Below are 24,408 nucleotides of genomic sequence, written 5' to 3'. Positions count from 1 at the left end.
TGGCCTTCCCATCATCAGTCAGGTGTTTCGTCTGGTGGGCAATACAGTGTCCCAGGAAATTAACTTTCTTCTGACACCGCTGAACTTTGTTTTATGAGACTTGCATTGCTGCTTCGCCAGGTAGAGTAGGAGGGACAAGGAATGGGCTCTGCAGGTATCGATATCAGCTGCACAAAGGAGAAGATCATCCGCATATTGTAGAAGAGTGACCTCTGCATGTTCTGTAATCCAGTTGCGAGGATGGATGACATTGCATTGGTGAACTGTGAAGGGCTGTTCTGGGCCCCCTGGGGCATCACTCTCCATGTGTACTGTGCCCTCTGGTGGGTGAAGGCAAACAGGTACTGGTCGTCCAGGTGAAGGGGAACACTGAAGAAAAAGTTGGCGAGATCGACCACTGTGAACACTGTTGCTGTGGCTGGCACATTTGAGAGCATAGTGTGCAGATTTGGCACAATTGAGGTTTCAAATACTGTAGCCTCGTTCACGGCCCTCAGGTCATGCACCATTCTGAACTTGGTGGTTCTCCTTTTACAGTCTTTTTCTTGACCAGGAAAAGCGGGGTATTGCAAGGCGATGTACAAGGAATGATTCCTATTTCCATGTAGACCTTCAGTTGGTCAGAGACAGCTTGACTCTGGGCGGTGGACAGGATGTATTGGGCCTTACGAGGGTACGGCATACCTGCTTGAGTGACACCCATACAGGAGCAACTTAAAGTTTTCCCACGTCTTGGGGTCCCTTGGACCATAGACTTTCTGGTACTACGTATAGTACCTCCTTGGGTAGGCCTGCAACAGTTGTTTGAGGTTCTTGTATGGCCACCAGCATGATTGATTCTTCTTGGGTCAGGGGTGAAGAAAGTGTCATGGTCCCATCTTCCTGGAACACTATGGTTGCTTTCAGCTTCTTCAGTAGGTTCGCTCCTAGCATTTTGAGTGGACAGGTCCTTGACACCATGAACTGAACAGAATAGAGAATCCTGGCTGAGTCCACACACTCAGGGGCTTTGTAAGCTGGGAATGACTTACTTGACGATCAATCCACACACAAGACACAGAAGATTCTGATAGGCAGTTGGGGGCGGGGAGTTCCACATGTCTCATCACACTTCTGGCTGCACCAGTGTCCACAAGAAAAGATCTGACAACCCCATCCACTTTCAGGGTAATTTTAGGTATTGGTCCCACTAGTGGGTTTTGCATGTCAGGAGCGTGGTGTGTTGTGGACCTGGCTTGCCCCTGTCCCATGGGCGGAGCTCTTCACTGCTTTCTGTGCTTTTTCCTTGACCTGTTTCTCTGGGCCAACTCTTGGGTTGCGTGGGTACTCTGCACTGGTTCCTGAAATGGCCAAACTTGAACAGTTGTAACACTTGACACTTCTTCTGTCTTAGGGTGGTCACTCTTCCAGGTCAGTGGTCACCATAAGAGGGGCTGTCTTCCACACTCCTGGTTGGGACTCAATCCCTCTGGCTACTGTGAACAGGGTGACCATTGCTATTGACCTGTACTCGGGTCTGGCCACTATCAGTAGGTTCCTGATTGGCTCCCTTAGTCCATACACAAAGGCCTATGCCAGCAAGTCTTGGAAAAGTTGCATTACGCTGCCATGAAACTTCTTTACAAACTGTCTTGTCTTGGCTCATGTCATGTAATCTGTGGGCTTGTCCTACCAATCTGCCTTTGGCCCACTCTCTGAGCTGTTCAATTAGCTGTGGCCCTGTCTCCCAAACGTGTACATCTAATACTGCTGGAAGTTTGAAGTGTTCCTTCATGATTGGCCAGAATACATCACCTGCTTTTATTTCCATTATGGTCCAGAGATTATTCCAGGTTGCTGCATATGTTCGCTGATTCTGCTGCATTCTTCTGTAAAATGGCATAGGATGCATCTCTGCATTATTCTGAATACTGGTCACTTGACTTGGGGTGAAGTGTACATAGTGGTGCCTCTGTCTGCCCCTGCCTTCTTGGTGCCTGTGGGTTTCTTTTCTTAGTACTGAGGAGCATGTTTGATGTTCCATCTTCATCTTCATCAGAGGATTAGTTGCGATATTGTGTGCTGGGGTCATGCACGGGCTGATATTTGGATTTAGAAGTTGCTTTTTTATGTGAGGATGTTCCCTCCCTTGACTGGAGCTGTGGTAGATTATAGTTCCATGTTGGTGTGAATGTTGGTATCTCTGACCAGTGCTGAAGTTGTACATTATCAGCAGATGGAGATGTCTGTCCTCTCCCCTCTGCACCCCGGGCTGAGCTGCCTGCTGCCTGATGTGTCTGAGGGCTGCCTGCAGTACTGTGGGCAGGGAGGTTTTCACCCTCTTCTCCTGATATCATAACTGGCAATGGCTGTGCTGTTCTTGGGACATAGAAAGTGCCTTGTGCTGTCAGCACTGGATATAGAGACACAGCCGGTAACGAAGGAGAAGGTGGAGGAGGAGAGAGCTGTGGAGGAGGAGGAGAGATGTGTGGCAGATAAGATGGAGGAGAGAGGTGTGGCAGAGAAGGAGGAGGAGAGAGATGTGGCAGAGAAGGAGGAGGAAGAGGAGAGAGGTGTGGAAAAGAAGGAGAGAGGTGTGGCAGAGAAGGAGGAGGAGGGCACCAGAAGTTATGGAAATTTGGTTTGGATAAATCTATCCCTGTGTGTGCTGCGGCCGTTCCCAATTAGACTTATTTTTTTTGAGCGCTCAAGAATGACACTGTACACCCACAGTGACAGAATAACATTCCATCAATACTGCTGGTTTATTGTACATACATGGTTTTATAACTGCATATAGAAAGGGGGTAGTTAATTACCATATTGTTGGGTTGCAATTTTATTGGTTATCTAAATATATATGGAATAATGTGATCGAAGCATATATGAATGCTGATTAAGCAACTAAAGTGTAACTGTCATCTTTTATGCAATTAGAACAAAGTTGAGACATGCACTCATCACTTACAGTAGCACATCTGGTGTTGTTCCGCTTTTTGCCTGGAAAGTCCCAATACATGTCTGGTTTGCTTTATGTGAGTTTATGTCAGCCATTTTAATCAATTGATTATAGTGTATATATTAGCTGTGAGTATACAGTATGAGTATATATGCAAGTGAGAGCTATATAAAAAAAAAATATATATATATATATATATATATATATACATATATATATAAATATACAGTCATGGCCAAAAGTATTCACACCCCTGCAATTCTGTCAGATAATACTCAGTTTTTTCCTGAAAATCATTGCAAACGCAAATTCTTTGGTATTATTATCTTAATTTAATTTGTCCTTCTAGGCATTCAGTATTTTAAAATTACGTTCCGGCTTTGTGATTGGTCGCGTCGCGGTCACATGGGCGACGCGACCAATCACAAGCCGTGATGTCACGGGAGGCAGGAAACGCGCGCATTTTTAAAATTACGTCGCGGCTTGTGATTGGTTGCGTGCCGCCCATGTGACCGCGACGCGACCAATCACAGCAAGCCGTGACGTAATTTCAGGTCCTGAATGCAGAAATAGGCATTCAGGACCTGAAATTACGTCACGGCTTGCTGTGATTGGTCGCGTCGCGGTCACATGGGCGGCACGCAACCAATCACAAGCCGTGACGTAATTTTAAAAATGCGCGCGTTTCCTGCCTCCCGTGACGTCACGGCTTGTGATTGGTCGCGTCGCCCATGTGACCGCGACGCGACCAATCACAAAGCCGGAACGTAATTTTAAAATACTGAATGCCTAGAAGGACCTGAAAATTACGTCACGGCTTGCTGTGATTGGTCGCGTCGCGGCCACATGGGCGGCACGCGACCAATCACAAGCCGTGACGTCACGGAAGGAAGGAAAAGCGCGCATTTTAAGCAAAGAACGCTGCCGGTTCCCTCGGTGAGGTCCAGGCTGCGTCGGAGAGGTGAGTATAGCAATATTTTTTATTTTAATTCTTTATTTTACACATTAATATGGTTCCCAGGGCCTGAAGGAGAGTTTCCTCTCCTTCAGACCCTGGGAACCATCAGGGATACCGTCCGATACTTGAGTCCCATTGACTTGTATTGGTATCGGGTATCGGTATCGGATTAGATCCGATACTTTGCCGGTATCGGCCGATACTTTCCGATACCGATACTTTCAAGTATCGGACGGTATCGCTCAACACTACTGTTGTGTACTAATCCATATTAAAGGGAACTTGTCATGTCCTTTGTAGCATGTAAACTGTCCCCAGTGCGTTGTTAGTGATGCAATGTGCATCACTAACACATTTTTCCCATTAAAATCTTTATATAGTTATTTCTTACCTGGTCGTTTAGTCATAAGGGTGTGCTTCATTGCATTCATTGTGCAGTGTTTATTGTTTTGCAGCACTTGCACAGTGTGTATTGGGGGAGCCGCGTTTGCACCTTATGTAAGTGATGACCCGCAGTTGCACATTGTCTACTGGTTGCCAGTTGTAAGTAGGTTGTGGGATGCAGTGAAAAATGGGAGGCAGATTAAAGGTTAACAAGGTGAAATGGAAAGCCCGCTAGGACCATGGGATACTCGGTACCAGGTGCGGCGGTACTTAAAGCGGTGGTCACAGAAGCAGTGACTCGGTCCGTAGCCCTGGGAGTCCAATTAAAGCGGATGAAGTGTGATTGACAATAAAGTTTATGGGGAAATGTTCGTGATGCCACCTGTAGTACTCGGCCAGGGATGGCCGATGCTGCTTAAAGGGGACAGCTGGGGCTGATGGTGTTGCAGCAAGTTGGTACAGCTTCCCACAGATAGAGCTTACTCCGCAAGGCTACTGGTGAAGTTGGTAAGGGATGATAGACGGTGGGGTGCAGGACTGAAGGTGCAGGGAAATAATTGGAGGACACAGGGATTGTACTTTCCTTTACCTTTTACTCGTGAAGTGCAGGTGCAGTGCGGGGCACAGGTTACAGGTGTTGATGGGGTCCGGGCAGCCATGAGGTAACTTGGGATCTACCTAGCCAGGTGGGTTCGAAGGTGTTCCTTCTGTGCTGAATTCTCTGTCGCTTGCTGCCTGAAGCTTTACACAAGCTCCTTTCAGTGTCTGTTACTCCTAACCCATATGGTGGACAGCATGACCCTTTCATGGGCCCTATCTTCTCACTGGCAACCCCAGGCTCCTAACTTGTTGTGGTGCCTCCAGGTGTTAGATAGGCCAGGAGACCTGCCCTTCGGTTCTAGTTGCTGGGCCTTTAGTACCCATGCAACCATGGACTCTGGTGTCCAGTTTCTTTTGCGCTTAATCCTGGGAACAGCTCAGTTACAGCCTCACTCCCAGTCTCTCTCCTCACATGCTTCCTCTCCCTTCACTGTCTCACACAGAACTCACTAACCCCGCCTCCAGGCCAGAGCTTATAGGGAAGCTATCCTGAAATCAGGTTTAGAGCTCCCCCTTCTGGTCTGGAGTTAGGACGGTGTTGTATGTTTGTGTTACTTGCCAAGGGGATCGCTCCTTACCTCCAGGCATGACATCACCCTCTTTGGATGAAGGCAATGGCATTGTGGCAACCGGACTCCTGAGGTGCCACAGTAACAATTTAATAAAACAAGGTATTCATTCCTCGCAGGAAGATTAATGAATAAAGGAGTGATAATAGGCGTAGCAACTGTAAAACAATAGTAGTCCAAAAGAAGAACTTATTGTGTCCTGTATGGTCCTCTGCAGCAGATGATCCCACAGAGGGTGTGTAGAACCGGCAGCAGCCGGGCTATGTACCCAGATGGGGTCATTTAAGCAATAGTACATCTTCTGGCTGCAGCGGTCAGTCTCCGATGCCTTCCGCTGAGCCCCTAGTCCATAAGCACGTGCGGCTGAAACAAACAAGGCCGCAGCACTCTCTGAGTCAAACATAAATGGGTGGGGAGCAAGTGACAAGTTAGGCCGCAAAAGTCTGTCCGGTACTCGGCCATCTCTCCTCTGCATGTGAGCGGTACTCACAGTCACTGAGCACATGGCACTTCTGTCTCTAGCAGCTACTGAGCGCACGGCACTTCTCATTGCAGCAGTCCCACTTGAGGCGGCAGGGACCAAGCAACGCAGCCCGTTGTGTCACCGGTGCTCAGAGGAAGGAGCACACTGCTCACCTGGCTGCATGCTGCTGCTGATTCACGCCAAACTGCCCACGGCTGTGCGCACTTTGCTATTTAAGCTGCCCCTCCTACCCAGGTCATGAGGTCAGTCCGGCTCCTCATTTCTTCCCCCCAAGCAATGAGAGAGGCAGCCTGAACAGGTCCGGACCTGGCTCGCTACAGGTACCCATGGCCCGGTCCTCCTCCTTACACTCTCCCTCTCCTATAGCTCACCATTCCACGGGCAAGAGTTCTTGCAGCAGGCGTTGACACTCTTCCATGTCTCGAATCATCCGCTGCCAAATAATCTGGTCTTGCTCATAACAATTAGGAGGTATTCCAGCTGTCATTCGTTCTGTGCAGCATAAGTCAGGTTGGGTAGTCAAGTCAAGTTGGGCAGTTGAGGACGAGGACGCGTCCGGGTTCGGTGGAGCAGCCGTATTGGGAGTTACAGGCTCTCGCACTTCTCTTGTGTCAGTGGGTAATGGACTGTCCAGGCCAGAGGATAAGGCAGGTTCTTCTTCTTCATCACAATTGTGTAAAGAACACCGTGTGTTGTGAATTTGGTTTCTGGGCTCCCCCGGTGGTTTCTGGTGGTACTGCACTTGTGTGCTTCATCTCCTCTGTTCACCTGTTTCCATCAGGATGTGGGAGTTTTCTATTTAACCTTGCTCCTCAGTCATTTCTATGCCGGCCAACAATGTTACCAGAAGCCTTTCTGTTGCATGTTCCTGCTCCTAGACTACTATCAGCTAAGTTGGACTTGTAGTCCTAAGTTTGTTTTGCATTTTTGTTCCAGTTCTCTGCGATTGATTATTTCTGAGGCTGGAAGCTCTTGTGAGCTGAAATTGCCACTCTGGTGTCATGAGTTGATATTAGAGTCTTAAAGTAATTTCAGGATGGTGTTTTGAAAGGGTTTTCAGCTGACTGTGAAGTTCCCTTTTCTGTCTTCCTGCTATCTAGTAAGCGGACCTCAATTTGCTAAACCTATCTTCATACTTCGTATGTCAATTTCCTCTGAAATCACCGACAATATATGTGGGGGCTACTGTCTGCCTTTTGGGAAAAATTTCTCTAGAGGTAAGCCAGGTCTGTACTTTCCTCTGCTAGGGTCAGTCAGTTCTCCGGCTGGCGCTGGGCGTCTAGGGATAAAACGTAGGCACGCTACCCGGCCACTGTTAGTTGTGCGGTAGGTTTAGCTCACAGTCAGCTCGAGTTCCCATCTTCCAAGAGCTAGTCCTTTTTGTATGCTTTACTATGTTCTCTTGCCATTGAGAACCATGACAGTTTGGCCGGCCAAGGGTTAAAATAATTGGCAGAAGAAAGGAGAGTAAAGAACTCTGCAGGGAATTTTTTTTCTGATCTCCCTGTTTCTCAGAAGATGTCTGTCATCTGGGTGGTGTGTGACCGTTTCTCTAAGATGGTCCATTTGGTTCCCTTGCCTAAATTGCCTTCTTCATCCGAGCTGGTTCCTCTGTTTTTTCAAAATGTGGTGCGCTTGCATGGTATTCCGGAGAATATCGTTTCTGACAGGGGAACCCAATTCGTGTCTAGATTTTGGCGAGCGTTCTGTGCTAGGATGGGCATTGATTTGTCTTTTTCGTCTGCTTTCCACCCTCAGACTAATGGCCAGACCGAGAGAACTAATCAGACCTTGGAGACTTATTTGAGGTGTTTTGTGTCTGCGGATCAGGATGATTGGGTTGCCTTTTTGCCCTTGGCGGAGTTTGCCCTCAATAATCGGGCTAGTTCTGCCACCTTGGTTTCTCCTTTCTTCTGTAATTCGGGGTTTCATCCTCGTTTCTCTTCCGGTCAGGTGGAGTCTTCGGATTGTCCTGGAGTGGATGCTGTGGTGGAGAGGTTGCATCGGATTTGGGGGCATGTGGTGGACAATTTGAAGTTGTCCCAGGAGAGGACTCAGCATTTTGCCAACCGCCGTCGTCGTGTTGGTCCTCGTCTTTGTGTTGGGGACTTGGTGTGGTTGTCTTCTCGTTTTGTCCCTATGAAGGTTTCTTCTCCTAAGTTTAAACCTCGGTTCATCGGCCCGTACAAGATATTGGAGATTCTTAACCCTGTGTCCTTTCGTTTGGACCTCCCTGCATCTTTTTCTATTCATAATGTCTTCCATCGGTCATTGTTGCGCAGGTATGAGGTACCGGTTGTGCCTTCCGTTGAGCCTCCTGCTCCGGTGTTGGTTGAGGGTGAGTTGGAGTACGTTGTCGAGAAGATCTTGGACTCCCGTGTTTCCAGACGGAGACTTCAGTATCTGGTCAAGTGGAAGGGCTACGGTCAGGAGGATAACTCTTGGGTGACAGCCTCTGATGTTCATGCCTCCGATTTGGTCCGTGCCTTTCATAGGGCTCATCCTGATCGCCCTGGTGGTTCTGGTGAGGGTTCGGTGCCCCCTCCTTGAGGGGGGGGTACTGTTGTGAATTTGGTTTCTGGGCTCCCCCGGTGGTTTCTGGTGGTACTGCACTTGTGTGCTTCATCTCCTCTGTTCACCTGTTTCCATCAGGATGTGGGAGTTTTCTATTTAACCTTGCTCCTCAGTCATTTCTATGCCGGCCAACAATGTTACCAGAAGCCTTTCTGTTGCATGTTCCTGCTCCTAGACTACTATCAGCTAAGTTGGACTTGTAGTCCTAAGTTTGTTTTGCATTTTTGTTCCAGTTCTCTGCGATTGATTATTTCTGAGGCTGGAAGCTCTTGTGAGCTGAAATTGCCACTCTGGTGTCATGAGTTGATATTAGAGTCTTAAAGTAATTTCAGGATGGTGTTTTGAAAGGGTTTTCAGCTGACTGTGAAGTTCCCTTTTCTGTCTTCCTGCTATCTAGTAAGCGGACCTCAATTTGCTAAACCTATCTTCATACTTCGTATGTCAATTTCCTCTGAAATCACCGACAATATATGTGGGGGCTACTGTCTGCCTTTTGGGGAAAATTTCTCTAGAGGTAAGCCAGGTCTGTACTTTCCTCTGCTAGGGTCAGTCAGTTCTCCGGCTGGCGCTGGGCGTCTAGGGATAAAACGTAGGCACGCTACCCGGCCACTGTTAGTTGTGCGGTAGGTTTAGCTCACAGTCAGCTCGAGTTCCCATCTTCCAAGAGCTAGTCCTTTTTGTATGCTTTACTATGTTCTCTTGCCATTGAGAACCATGACAACCGTGACTGGTAAGGCTAACTCAGTACACATGTTCCGTTATGTCCTGGATGAGTGAGGCAATTCAACACATGGAAAGCTTAATGGGACGGGGAGCATCCGCTGATGAGCAGGGCCTGCAGCACGTGACTGCAGGGGGTGGAACCTGGGGCGGAGAAAGCCGCAGCGCTCCCGGAGAAGACAGCGGAGGATGGCGGGCACTGACAGAACAAGTTCAGGAGAGCCGAGGTCAAAACTGAGAGGTCAGCGAGGTACAGGAGCGAGGTACAAAAGAGGAATCAAATACAGGCTAAGTTTCAGAAACCGGAGAGGGCAGCAAAAGTACCAGGGGGACAGGCAGAAAGAGTAGTCAGAACGGAGCAGAAGTCAGAAACCAGTCAAAACAAATGAGCAGTACAGATCAATAAACAGCAAAAATGGGGGACAGAACCAGGTCAGTAACAGGACAACACACAAGAGCAGGCACAAGGCACAAGCACATAAGGGTCAAACTACTCAGCCTAGGACAGAAGTACAACTGACAAAGACCAGAGCCCAGCTGAGGCCATACAAAGCCCTAACACAGCCAGAGAGAGGCTGAAAAGTCTTAACCCCTGAGGTCCCAGCCAAAACTTCCAATCGAACCATGATGAATCAAAGGTTGCTGGAATAGACGCTTCGGGTACACTTGGCCCTCTTCCTTCTCTTTTGAGATCTCGTGACAGGCACGGACGTAGCATCCTTCGATGGACTATTCAGGAAGGGCCCCCTTCTTTTCCCTCAGGCTGGACTTCATAGACAGATCCCTCAGTTCCAATTGGGCGTTTCACCTGGTACGGAGTTTGTTTCCATCGATGCTCTAACTTGCCTCGAGGTCGCTTGTCTCGGACCAATACTTGGTCCCCAGCCTTGAGGGCTGTCCCTCGCAGAAGCGTCATCACATGGTGCTCAAGTTCCCGAAACCTCATCTGTACTAGTCAATGCAGAATCTGCAAGCGATGTCAATGTTCATGGACCCAGGTGGACACCCCCATCCATGTGTAGTCCTCCTCTGGGTCCAACTCCAGCTTGGTAATCTCTTGTCCTTTTCAGCCGAACAGCAGGGTGTATGGCGTGTATCCGGTTGTACTTTGCACTCGGTTGTTGTACACCCAGACCAACTCAGCTACATACTCAAGCCAACAGACTTTTTTGTCTTCTTCCAACGTTCTCAACATTTGAAGCAACGTCCAGTTGAAACGTTCACAGGCTCCAATACCCTGCAGATGGTAAGGTGTCATCCTGGACTTTTCAATCCGATACAGGTGGTGAAGCTCCTCCATCACTTGACCTTCAAAGCAGGTGCCTTGATCGGAATGAATTGTTTTCGGGTAACTGTACACCCAGATGAAATCACGGCAGATGGCCTGCGCAGCTGACTCAGCCATCTGATCCCAGGTCAGAGTCACCACAGCGAGCTTCATGAAGTGGTCGGTCGTCACAAGGCAATGTTCATATCCGAGATGAGCGGGGCCTATGGTCAAGTAGTCGATCAGTAACAGTTCTAGAGGCACGGAGGTCACGATGGTCTGAGTAGGAGCCCTCTGTTCAGGAGGTTTGGCTAATTAAGAACTTTGGCATTGTCGATAGGCTTCCTCTACCACAGTCTTCAAATGGGGAAGATAGACCAACTTCTGCAGCAACTGGAAAGTCTTGTCTGGGCCAAAGTTGGGCCCTCTCTCATGAGCTTCTGTGGCCACCTCACTGATCAACTTTTCTGCGAGTACCACTTGCCATGTGACTCCCAACTCCCATACTAAGTGCACCTTCCGATACAACAAGCCATCTTCCAGTTGGAGCCTCTCCCACTGCCAGAGGATCTGCAATTTTCCTGGGGACAGGGAATCTCTCTCACTTCTGCTGGGGAGCTGCTTCAAAGCCATCCACCGTCTCAACTGAGTGAGTTCCCTATCTTCCTGCTGGAGCTGCACCCAATCATCACGATGTTGTCCCAGCATGTGTTCCCCCGACACCTCTCCGATCTGTTCCTGCATCGCCACCAGCATCCTGGCGGAATTCTGGAAACCAGGGATCTCTTCTGCCTCCAGCTCTAAGTCTCTGTTAGGTCCCGGCCGCTTGTGAGTCACTCTGGACAGAGCATCGGTATGTGTATTCTCAGCTTCTCTTCGATATGCAATATTGTATCGGTATTTCGCCATACGGGCCACCCATCTTTGCTCCAAGGCCCCCAGTTTCACATTTTCCATGTGTGCCAGAGGATTGTTATCGGTGCGTACCAAAACTTCGGACCCTGACAGGTACTTGGTGAATTTCTTGGTCATTGCCCACACTAGGGCCAGTATTTCCAGCTTGAAAGAACTGTAATTATCTGGATTTCGTTGGGAGTTGTGGAGAGATCTACTCGCATATGCAATCACCCACTCTCTTCCATCCTGCATCTGTGACAATACGGCTCCTAGCCCATGAAGGCGTCCATCAGAGTGAAGGATGAAGGGTTACGAGAAGTCGGCATAAGCCAGAAGGGGTGCTTCCATCAGGGCCATCTTCAGGGCTTGGAAGGTTTCTTCCTGGCTGGCTCCCCACTGGATGATCTGATTCTTTGCACCAGGCGGCATTCCTTTCAATAACTCCAGCAGCGGATTAGCTATATGAGTGAATGTTATCACGAACCGTCGATAGTATCCAGTAAGTCCCAGAAAGGCCCGGACATCCTTCACAATCTTCAGGGTGGGCTAGTCCTGCACTGCTGCTATCTTCTCTCATGCAGGCTGCACCACCTCAGCAGATACAACATGTCCCAGATATTCAATTTGCTTGCGGAAGAGGTGACGCTTTTGGGGCTTCACTTTCAGGCCGTGTTTCTGCAGTCGACTGAGCACTTGCTCCAGCCGCCGGAGATGCTCCTCAAAGGTAGCCACATAGACAATGATGTCATCCAGATAAATATGGGTGGCTTCGAAGTTCAGGTCTCCCAAACATCTTTCCATTAGTCTTTGAAAGGTCCCAGGGGTGTTGGCAAGACCAGAGGGCATCTGATTGAATTCAAACAATCCCATGGGTAGAATGAACGCCATCTTTGATCAATCATGTTCAGCCATGGGCACCTGCCAACATCCACTGACTAGATCTAGGGATGAGAAGTACTTTGCTTTCCACAAGGCAGACAATGACTCTTCAATTTGGGGTAAGGGATACAAATCTTGCAACTGTGCAGGCATTCAGTCGCCTATAAGCAACACAGAAATGCAGGGTCCCATCCTTCTTCCGCACCAGCATGATGGAAGATGCCCACAGACTTTGACTCTCCTGAATGACTCCACTCTGCAGCATATGTGGCAACATTTCTTTCACCTTCTGATAAATCTTAGGCAAAATCTGGAGGTATCTCTCCCTGTTCGGTGCGGCACTTCCTGTGGGTATCTTGTGAGTTATGGCTGTAGTGCATCTGAAGTCATCCTCATGACAGGTGAAGACATTCTGGTAACTCTCTAGCACATCTTCCACTTATTGTACCTGTTGTGCCCCGACAGTTCAGCTCACATTTGCTCCAGGATTCGACGCCCCTCTTTCGTGTTTCCAGGCGACTACTCTGGGGCCAGGGTCACAGCTACAGTCCATTGATCTCCTTGTCTCACCACTAACTGGACGGCATCTGGTTGCATCAGTTCTTTGGGCATGCCCAGCACCTATGCCTTTTCACTCTTGGATGAGAGGGTGAGGCTGTCTTCCCCTAAGTTGATACACCAAACCACTACATTACCGTCACAGACTATGGCTAAAGTTCGAGCAATGAGAAGTCCCGGGGGAAATTGAGCCATTACGGTGGGCTCAATCTGGACTTCCCCTCCTTTAAGCGGCGTGCAGGCCTGTACAGGCAGCGTGAACTCGGTCTGACCGGGTGGTAGGACGAGTTTAGCAGCGGCAGGGACTACCACCTTCCCCAACACATTCCCTGCACTGGACGTCTCTTGAGCCTGGGCAACTTGTATCAGTTGTTGAAACCCTTGCCTCTGGGGGGTTCGGGGGCCTCTGGGGAGTTTGAGAAAAGCTTATGATGTCTCGCTGATCAGAAGAGTTCCAAGTTCTTTTAGTACATTCATCCCCAAAGTCATGGTGGGTTCATTGTCGGAGTCTCCAGCGGTTAATACAATTCCTTTTCGGCCCACATCTTTGCCACACATGGTAACCTGCATCCAGATCACCCCTGCGACTGGGATGAAGTAAGTTTTTGGCATGGTAGTCACTTGGGAGCCAGTGTCAACTAGACAGCTGACGGCCCAACCATCCATTTCGGCCCATATGAGAGGACTCAGGGAAATCAAACTTATTGGACTTCCTTCTCTTCCTTCTTGGCTGCTCAGGCTCTGGGCAGCATCCCTCAGCCACAGAGCCCACTAGTTTAACAGCCGGTGAGTAAGAACAGAACATCTGGCTTCCCTGTCTGGGGCCATCACAGCAATCTCCACCTGCATAGCAGGGGTCATGGGGTGCATTCATAGCATGCCTTTAACCCTCTCGGGCCAGTCCCATAATAGTGAATTACTCTCTGTAAACTTTGGGAGATTGCTGAGCATGTTCCCCAGTGGCAAGCTGGCCCTTGGGACGCCCATGGCCGCTTTGTCTGCCACCTCTGTACTTGTGGACCGCATCATGCCGACTAAGCCAAGTGTAAGCAGGTTGCGGGATGCAGTGACAAACAGGAGTCATAGCAAGGGTTAACAAGGTGTAATAATTTAATAAAACAAGGTATTCACTCCTTGCAGGGAGGTTAATAATTAAAGGAGGGGTAATAGGGGTAGCAACTGTAAAACAATAGCAGTCCAATAGAATAACTCATTGTGTCCTGTATGGTCCTCTGCAGCAGATGATCCCACAGGGGGTTGTAGAACCGGCAGCGGCCGGGCGATGTACTCAGATGGGTCCTTTAAGCGATGGTCCATCTTCTGGTGGCAGCGGTCGGTCTCCGGTACCTTCCGCTGAGCAACTTGTCCATAAGTACGTGCGGCTGAAACAAACAAGGCTGTGGCACTCTCAGAGTCAAAAGTAAACGGGTGGAAAGCAAGTGGCAAGTTAGACCAAAAAAATCTGTCCAGTACTCAGCCTACTCTCCTCTGCACATGCGTGTTTAGGCACAGTCACTGAGCGCATGGCATTTCTGTCTCTGCCAACTAATGAGTGCACGGCACTTCTCTCTGCAGTGGTCCCGCTGGAGGCAGTGGGGACCAAGCAATGCAGCCTGTTTCGGGCCCAGTGCTCAGAGGATGGAGCACACTGCCCACCCAGCTGCTCACTGCTGCTGATTCACGCCAAACTGCCCGCAGCTGCACATGCTTTGCTATTTAAGCTGCCCCTCCTACCCAGGTCATGAGGTCAGTCCGGCACCTCATTTCTTCCCCCAGGCCACATGGAGGCAGCCTCAACAGTTCCAGACCCAACTCGGTATAGGTACCCGCGGCCCGATCCTCCTCCTTACACATGCGCGGATCACCAATGGACAATGCGCAAGTATGGGTCAGCAATTACATATTGCACAAGCGCGGCTGCCCCAATAAACACTGTGCAAGTGTGGGATATACAGTGATGTCGGCGCAACCCCGGGAACAATTTAAATTGCACATGCTGGGACAAGCCTGACAAAATGCAAAGTCTATCTATGTTGCAATTAGTCAACAATTTAGTAAAACAAGGAATTCACTCCTTGCAGGGAGGTTAATGATTAAAGGAGGGATAATAGGAGTAGCAACTGTAAAACAATAGCGGTCCAATGGAAGAACTTATCATATCCTGTATGGTCCTCTGTAGCAGATGATCCCGCAGGGGGGTTGCAGTACTGGCAGCGGCCGGGCGATGTACTCAGATAGGGTCCTTTAAGCGATGGTCCGTCTTCTGGCTGTAGCAGTCGGGCTCTGGTACTTTCCACTGAGCAACTAGTCCATAAGCACATGCGGCCGAAACAAACAAGGCTGCGGCACTCTCAGAGTCAAAAGTAAACAGGTGGGAAGCAAGTGGCAAGTTAGACCGTAAAAGTCTGTCTGGTACTCGGTCTTCTCTCCTCTGCACGTGTGCGTTTACTCACAGTCACTGCGCACATGGCACTTCTGTCTCTGACAACTAATGAGTGCATGGCACTTCTCTCTGCAGTGGTCCCACTCGAGGCAGCGGAGACCAAGTAACACAGCCCGTCGTAGCGCCAGTACTAGAGGACGGAGCACACTGCCCCCTGGCTGCTCACTGCTGCTGATTTGCGCCAAACCGGCCGCAGCTGCACGTGCTTTGCTATTTAAGCTGCCCCTCCTACCCAGGTCATGAGGTCGGTCCGGCACCTCATTTCTTCCCCCAGGCAACAAGGGAGGCAGCCTCAACAGTTCCGGACCCAGCTCAGTACAGGTACCCGCGACCCGGTCCTCCTCCTTACACATGCGCAGATCGCCAATGGACAATGCGCAAGTATGGCTCAGCAATTACATATTGCACAAGTGTGGCTGCCCCAATAAACACTGTGCAAGCGCAGGATATACAGTGATGTTGGCGCAACCCTGGGACCAATTGAAATTGCGCATGAGGGGACAAACCTGACAGAATGCAATGAAGCTCACCCCTATGACTAAACGAGTAGGTAAGATATAACTATATAAAGTGTTTTTTTTATAAGGAGTACAGCGGCGATTTTAATGGAAAAAACATGATAGTGATGCACATTGCAACACTAACAAAGCACTAAGGACACTTTAGATGCTACAAATGACATGACAAGTTCTGTTTTAGGCTGTCATAGTGGCACAGATTATATATGGAAACGTTCTTCTCTGTATTCAGTTTTTTCTATGGAAGAATAACCATACATGCTGCTCAGAAAAGAACTTAATGGAAGCACATTAAGAAATCTTTTGTACATGGTCCATACACACAACTTGGCATTGTGCATGAGTCCTAACACTGGATTTCACTATCATTATTCTTGAAACCTACATGATATGGAATTAGAGTGGACAAATGAATATACTTGGCCTTGTGTAATCGCTTTTTGACAAGGCATCGCAGAGACTTGGATTTTATGTTAATGCAATCACAGAAGAAAAATATGTAGGAGTAAAACGTATAGTATATGGAGAAAATAATTTGAGCAGACATCTGTTTCCATGCTATTTGGTCACAGTTATGGAGAGTTCATTTCCAGCTACTGCAGATGGAAACTGGAACTGATCCAGATGTAAAGCATATGTCTGTGATTGTGAATAATACATTGATTTGAGAAAGAATATTATTAAAATACATGTCGCTTTAAAACTTCCTTGCAAAAGAACATTGTGTTACATATAGATTATGTGGCCTAAGGATATCAGCACCCTTTATCAAGGTGTGTAGAATTATTAGGCAGCTTGTTTTCCTCAGGCAGAATAGGCCAAAAAAGAGATTTAATTGACTGTGAAAACTGCTAAAAGTCTTATAGTGGAAGGCCACACTCGTGATATTACTAATATATTGGGGTGCGATCACAGAATCATCAAAAATCTTGTTGCAATTAGTCAACTGAGTTGCAAAACACATGTTGTGAAAAAATATGCACATTAACTGCCAAAGATTTGAGAAGTATCAAACCTCATGTGACTAGGAACCCATTATCTGTCAGTGCTGTCATATTCCAGAACTGTAACCTCTCTGGAGTGCCCATAAGAACATGGTGTTCAGTGCTCAGAGACATGGCCAAGGTGCGGAATAGGGATGGGCGAACCTGAACAGTAAAGTTCGGGGTCTGTACCGAATACCTACTGTTCGGGCACCGACCCTAAATATGGACTTCACCAGGAGGTCGGTGTTACTGTTCAGGTTCGTCACCCTGAACACCAGCTGTTTCTTGCACTGTCACTTCCTTTATGAAAGGAAGCCGACTCCATTAACTTCTGACAATTAGCTGGAATACTGAAACATGGACAGACTTTTTAGTTAAAAAGTAAAAAAATCGGATTGCACTCTGACGAATATTATTCAGTGGGTTACATCTCATCTGCAATTTTTTTTGTGAGCTGAAATCGTACTGAGAAAAAAATTGCAACATGCTGCGATTTGCTGCACGTTATATTCAACAGTATAATCTTGATTTAATCTTTAATAATAAAAATATTCCTTATATAGGCATATTCATGATTATGCTGTTGAATATAACATTTATAGCTTTGTAATTGTTTGTGATGTAGCTGCAGAACGCCACACAGGCGCAATATAATTTCTGTGGATGTGCCTCATCCAATATGGCGCACATATTCTTCCGACCTTCTTTGGTGCGCATGCTCGGGCAAAATCCCGTTGCATGGAAACTGCTATTGGCTAAGCAGAAAGTGACTAATGAATGACACGCAGTACATGTGCAGTAAGGTCTAAGAGTTGCCAAAAATGGCGTTTATGTACACTGAATACTGATTAAAAGCAATGCACGCCTCGGTGAGTTATCCGTTATTAATAAAAATCACATGATGTGCTTAAGTGATTTTAATAAGCAATATGCACTTGGAAATGTATACTTTATATGGTACTTTATAGCATAGGCACTTTCTATGGATATACCTATGGCACATACTGTATTATGTGATGATATGAGAATATTTTATTATAATACACTCTTTGTTAATTGTATTAATTGTATTTAATTAATTTTGATCTATGTATACTTGTATGCACATGGTTTATTCACTGCTTGAGAAAGGCTTTTGAAGCCTAATCGTCGCCACAACATGTGGACCTAATAAAGTCCACCTTAACCTTGAACACTTTGGAGTGCTGCTTTCCATTTTTTCTTTTTTGATTATTGGCAAGTATATGGATTAATTACTGGGAGGCTTTGCACCCATTTATTAGAAGTGCCGTTCCATTTTTTTTTTCTAACTATCTATATCTAGGAAATTTTGCACTTTTGTTCTAAAATTATTTTTCTAAGAAAATTCTTTTTGTGGACCATGAATAACAACATCATGAAACCTGACATGTTCAACTACACTTCTGAGGACGAGGAACATATCCTGGGAGGAATTAAGGGTGATGCGACATTTCTAAGTACTCCGTCCACACAGGATATAAAACGCAAGTATGAAAACAACATGTAAAGGTTATTGACTTTACCATTGCATCTTACAATTTTGGGACAGTACTATAAAGCATGAAAAATCCCTAGGGGATTAAGATCAAGCATACGCGCTAATCTTTTTTCTGGTGACTCATTATTTTGCACACGTTTTTCTATGATCTTAAATAAATATGCAATGGACATAATCCTTCTGAATGCTGAATTTTTGCAGTTGGAAACAAAAAAAGACTAGATGAAATTGAAGGATTGGAAGGACAGCTACAAATACAACTAAAGGCAGATGAATGGGTAACATTTAAAGAGACTGTACAAACTAATATAAATAAATTGCGCATTGATTTGGAGGAGATGAAGACAAAGAAATGGAAAAGGGATATGGAAGACTATAAAAGTGGTCATGCTTACACTTGGCAGAAGGACAATTCAAAATACACATGGACAAAAAGAGCTTATGGAACCATCCAATATTTCAGTTTTCTGTTTTACTACAATTGCAAAAACTTCTACATTTCTGTTTTTTTTTCAGTCAAGATGGGGTGCAGATTGTACATTAATGAGAAAAACAATGAACTCTTTTGAATTTTCCAAATGCAAATGGCTGCAATGAAACAAAGAGTGAGTGAAAAATTTAAAGGGGTCTGAATACTTTCCGTACCCACTGTATCTATCTATGCGTTTTGAAGAATATTTCATTTCATTTGAGAACTATGTGTAAGTGACATAGAGAATTGCTCTATATAAAAGCTCATGTTAAAATCGCATTGGTCGGATAGCAATCGCATTGCATTCGGATGTAAATCGGATGCTAGGTCTGAAAAATCGCATTGTACTTGCATGAAAATCGAATGACACTTGTATGGCGCTAGTCCTACTTTTCTGGACCGAAATCGGAACATTATTTTTTCACACATATGTCAATGTTTGAAATCTTAGACTAGTTGGTCACACATGGGTATCAGTTTGTTTCCTTAGATCTCTTTTACCTTGCTATATATCACCAACTTATTATATAGAGTGAATTAAATGCCTTATGTAACTCTCCTCAAAATGGATTGCTAAAGTAAAACACTTAATATAATCATTTTATTTCCTGAACAGGATACCTGGTTTACAGTGCATCCTTAGATGACTATTTGAAGAATAAATGGTCAACAGGCACTGCAGGAAGCACCAATTTCCCAATTGAAAACTTAAAGCCAAACACAAGGTATGTATTTGGTACTCTTTTGCAGATCTCTTCTGAATGAGTCTGTTTTTATTTTTACCTAAGCGATTTCTTACTACTTTCTTAAAGGAGCTTTCCACTTTTTTTATCAAATGTGTTGAGGACACAGGTTGATGATATTGAATAATATATAGGTATTACAGGTTGTCTTCTTTTGTGTAGCACAGACTGCTCAGCTCTCTTCTCATCAAAATGGCCTTTTCCAATTGCAAGAAAAAATTATTTTACATTAATTTTATCTGGAGGAGGCAGATGGTAAAGTTTGGTCTGATCACTTGCCCCTGCATCAGCATCAGCAAAATAAAAAAAATATGATGACTAGTGTTAAGTGCATGTGCATGCTACTCTAGTTTGCATTGGGGTGCTCTGGTATGCACCAAGTATCACAGGTCCTCAAGTGACATGCTCAAGTCTCCACCCCGCATCTTTTGTGGCTGTTAGACAGCCAAAAAAAATTTGGGGATTGCCTTCCACACATGGGCAATCCCACATGTCTTTTTTGGCTGTCTAACAGCACTTACACTCAAAACTAACAATGATATATGCAATATGACGACCTAATGTTATAAAATTCTGTGTCATACCTTTTGGTTCAAAATCCTCATAATACCCCTGGATGAAATCCGTGAGGGCTGTAGTTTCCAAGATAGGGTCAGTTGTCTGGGGGTTTATGCTGTTTTGACACCTTATGGGCCCTGCAAATGTGACATGTTGAATGTGTTGCCCACAAATTATATCAGCCAATTTTTGTTCCAAAATTAAAATATTTGTCCTTCCGCTCTAAGCCCTGACGTTTGTCCAAACAGAAATTTTTGACCACATGTGGGGTATTGCCGCACTCAAAAGAAAGTGGGTAACAGACTGTCCACTTTTTGATCTAACCCCTTGCAACCTCTTGAAAGAATGTGAAATTTGGGGCTAAAGCAAGATTTTTGTGAAAAAAAATAACTTTTTCAATAATTAATTAATGTTATAAAATTCTGTGTTGAACCTGTGGGTTCAAAATTTTTAAATTTTTTGTCAAATTTTTCATATTTTTATAAATATATACGCAAACCATATAAACCCAATTTGTCATGAAAAAACATTCTCAGAATCACTGGCATCCATTGAAGCTTTCCAGAGTTATTACCACATTTAATGATACTGGTCAGATTTAAAAAATTTGGCCTGGTCATTAACCCCTTAACCGCCGGGCAATTATCCATTTTTGCATTTTCCTTTTTTTCTCCCCTTCTTGCTAGAGCCATAACTTTTTTTTTTTTTTTGTCCTAATGGCCATGTGGGGGCTTGTTTTTTGCAGGACGAGTTGTACTTTTGAACAACACCATTGGTTTAAACATATCGTGTACCGGAAAAAGTGAAAAAAATTCCAAGTGCTGTAAAACTGCAAAAAAAGTGCAACCCCACAGTTGTTGGGGGTTTTTTTTACCATGTTCACTAAATGCTAACACTGACCTGCCATTATGATTATCCAGGACATTATGAGTTCATAGACACCAAAGATGTCTAGGTTCTTTTTTAAGTGGTGAAAACATTTTTCAAAGTTTGTAAAAAAAATTGCACCATTTTCCGCTACCCGTAGTGTCTCCATTTTTCGTGATCTTGGGTTGGGTGAGGGCTTATTTTTTGCATGCCGAGCTGATGTGACTTTTTTTCTCATTGCGCTGTTTAATGATCGGGTTAATTCATTTTTTAAATAGATAGATCAGGCAATTATGGACGCGGTGATACCAAATATGTGTATGTTTGATTTTTGTTATTATTTTATTTTGAATAGGGCGAAAGGGGGGGGGGATTTGAACTTTCACATTTTTACATTTTTTTTATTTATTTTTTACTTTTGGCATGCTTCAATAGTCTCCATTAGTAATATACCTTGCAGGAAAGAAAAAGCGCAGATAGTGTCTTATCTCACAATTTAAGATTCACAAGGAATGTAACTGCTCACCTGATGTAGAAGATTCATAGGCATATAGTGCCGGCTGCCGCAGATCCACCAGTCAACACGCGACTGTAGCTAAATCGCTGAATAGGAGGATTTGTGGGTTATGGTCCGCGCTGCCAGCTCATCCAGAGCAAACATAATGTACAATTGAACAGTGGTTTATTCTACGCGTTTCGGAGTGCATATGACTCCTTCTTCAGGAAAATACCACAAGTCTTGTGGTATTTTTCTGACCATACAAGTCGCTGGAGACCTCTTGTTGTCATGCCAACCCATCGGTGACCCGCGATCATGTGACGGGGGCACCGTTGGGCGGGATTTCCTGGAACGTTTGCAGGAAGCATGCGTTAAATACCTCTGTTAGAAATTAACAGTGGCATTTAGCTAGTTAACAGCCGCAGGTGGATCGTAATTCCACCCGCAGCTGTTGCAGGCACATGTCAGCTGTATATATCAGCCATAGAAACTCGAGTATCTTTTTCAAACATGCCAAATATACTAGATTAGGACATGAGCATGCTCGGATAACACTTTATCCAAACACGCTCGCTCATCACTAAGCCTGAGATATAAATCAAATACCTTAAAGGGGTATTCTAATGTTATTAAATTACTTTAGTTAGGTGGACATCATGAAAGTAAGGTAGTTTGCAATTGACTTGTTTTTTTCTTTCCGTTGGTGTTCTCCTGCTTTTATTTTATAGTGTACAGCTTGTTTCCAAAGAGCTTGGCCACCACAGCCTGGCCGAATATGGAAACTAGTTACATTCCTGGAGAGAAGCTAACTTTGAGATCCTAGCTATCTCTCTCCAGGCCATTGGTTTTGTTCACCTTCCTCCCACTTCCTCTCAGCTTCTGACAAGAATCTTATCACACCGGTATAATGGCAATCCTGCCCCTGTCCGACCCCTAGCATTGGCCTTTTTCAGAGCAGTTCTTCTAATCACACTCTTACTTTCCTGAGCCATGTGCTTTTCAAAGTCCCTGTTATCTCTATATGTAATGAAAGTGATAACAGTGTAGACTCAGAACAAACTTCCAAAGCTCCTCACCAAAACTGTCACTCAAGGAGGAGCACCCACCCTATGCAACTTGGAACTAACAAGAATGCAGGGCTATGAGCTGCTCAACAGACAGTTTGAGAAGATACAAGTGCATTCCTACAAACTAAAATACACAATACGAGTCATTAATGCATACATTTGTATATATTAATTTTTCATAAAAAATTAAAAACACAAACTAAGCTTATTACTTTTTTATGTTTGTAATTAATCTTTTTTATGATGAACCTGTTACCAAAGCAAAAATATCCTTCTAGCTGTCCCCTGCCACGTTGTGTACTTTTGTAATAGGAAAAGAATGCAGACAGCTTTCTCTGGCACTGGAAGAAATACGTGTCTCAGGTTGCAATGGGAGAAGTCATTCCTTTGCATTGAGAAAACTCATAATTCTGGCCAGCAGAAACTGTAGATAGTAAAGTGCAGAGGGAAGAGGTCATACATAAAAACAGTATAGCACAAAACATACCGACTAAAGATTACCCTAGTAAATTATCCATAGTTTAGGGATCAGAGTGGATAATGAGCCAATTTTAACATATCTACACTTGTGTTGAATTGTAAGCCAACATTTATGATAGTTTTTTCAGCACTTTGGGGTTAAAGCTGGGTCATCTCATATACTTCTGCTAGATACACTCTGACTCAATTCATACTGTATGGAGAATGGACAGAAGCTGGAAGCCAAGATGTATTGCAGCTGTAAGCTTTGCATATAGTCGGAAATTTAGCAACAGAGTGAAAGTCATATGGTATTTCTTAAATGAAGGGGTAATTGTCTAAATATTTTGATCATTGTATTAAGCACTTTGTTCCTGGCTTCCACCAGCTGCAAAGTTAGCAAATTCTGTTTCAACTTGCATTAGTGACAACTAAAATAAATGTATTTTACTTACAATGGAATAACCCTTAAGGACGCAGCCAGTTTTCATATTTCTGAGAGAACTCCATTTTTCAAACCTGACATGTGTCATTTTATATAGTACTAACTAGGGTTGAGCGAAACGGGTCGATCATTTTCAAAAGTCGCCGACTTTTGGCTAAGTCGGCGTCTCATGAAACCCGATCCGACCCCTGTGCTTGTCGGCCATGCGGTACGCGACTTTCGCGCCAAAGTCGCGTTTCAATGACGCGAAAAGCGCCATTTCTCAGCCAATGAAGGTGAACGCAGAGTGTGGGCAGCGTGATGACATAGATCCTGGTCCCCACCATCTTAGAGAAGGGCATTGCAGTGATTGGCTTGCTGTCTGCGGCGTCACAGGGGCTATAAAGGGGCGTTCCCGCCGACCGCCATCTTACTGCTGCTGATCTGAGCTTAGGGACAGGTTGCTGCCGCTTCATCAGAAGCAGGGAGAGCGTTAGGCAGGGTCCACTAACCACCAAACCGCTTGTGCTGCAGCGATTTCCACTGTCCAACACCACCTTCGGTGTGCAGGAACAGTGGAAGCTATTTTTTTTTTTTTCCCCTCAGCGCTGTAGCTCATTGGGCTGCCCTAGAAGGCTCCGTGATAGCTGTATTGCTGTGTGTACGCCACTGTGGAAACCAACTGCTTTTTTCAAAGCACATATCCTCTTGTTCCTTCCTTTCTGCACAGCTATCTTTTTTGTTTGTCCACACTTTTTATTTAATTTGTGCATCAGTCCACTCCTATTGCTGCCTGCCATACCTGGCTTACATTACTGCAGGGAGATAGTAATTGTAGGACAGTTTTTTTTTTTTTTTTGTTTTTTTTTTGTGGGAGATTAAGATTGGCATTTCTGCTACAGTGCCATCCCTGTGTGTGCCATCTCTCACTGAGTGGGCCATAGAAAGCCTATTTATTTTTTCCGTGATTTGTGTTCTAAAATCTACCTCAACACAGAAACACTACATCAATCAGTGGGAGAAAA

The 24,408-nt window shown here is 45.4% G+C and overlaps 1 protein-coding gene across 1 annotated transcript in view; it reads left to right on the top strand.

The window, feature by feature from the left end:
• Positions 1-24,408, top strand: part of FNDC1 (fibronectin type III domain containing 1) — a 344,034-nt gene that overhangs the window by 257,046 nt on the left and 62,580 nt on the right. Inside the window, exon 15 of the mRNA XM_077283151.1 lies at positions 19,383-19,491. Within this exon, the coding sequence (XP_077139266.1) occupies positions 19,383-19,491 (109 nt within the window). The remainder of the gene's footprint in view (positions 1-19,382; positions 19,492-24,408) is intronic.

This window comes from Ranitomeya variabilis, chromosome 2 (assembly GCF_051348905.1).
Source record: "Ranitomeya variabilis isolate aRanVar5 chromosome 2, aRanVar5.hap1, whole genome shotgun sequence".
Taxonomy (NCBI): domain Eukaryota; kingdom Metazoa; phylum Chordata; class Amphibia; order Anura; family Dendrobatidae; genus Ranitomeya; species Ranitomeya variabilis.
This window is presented reverse-complemented; position numbering and strand designations above follow the sequence as displayed.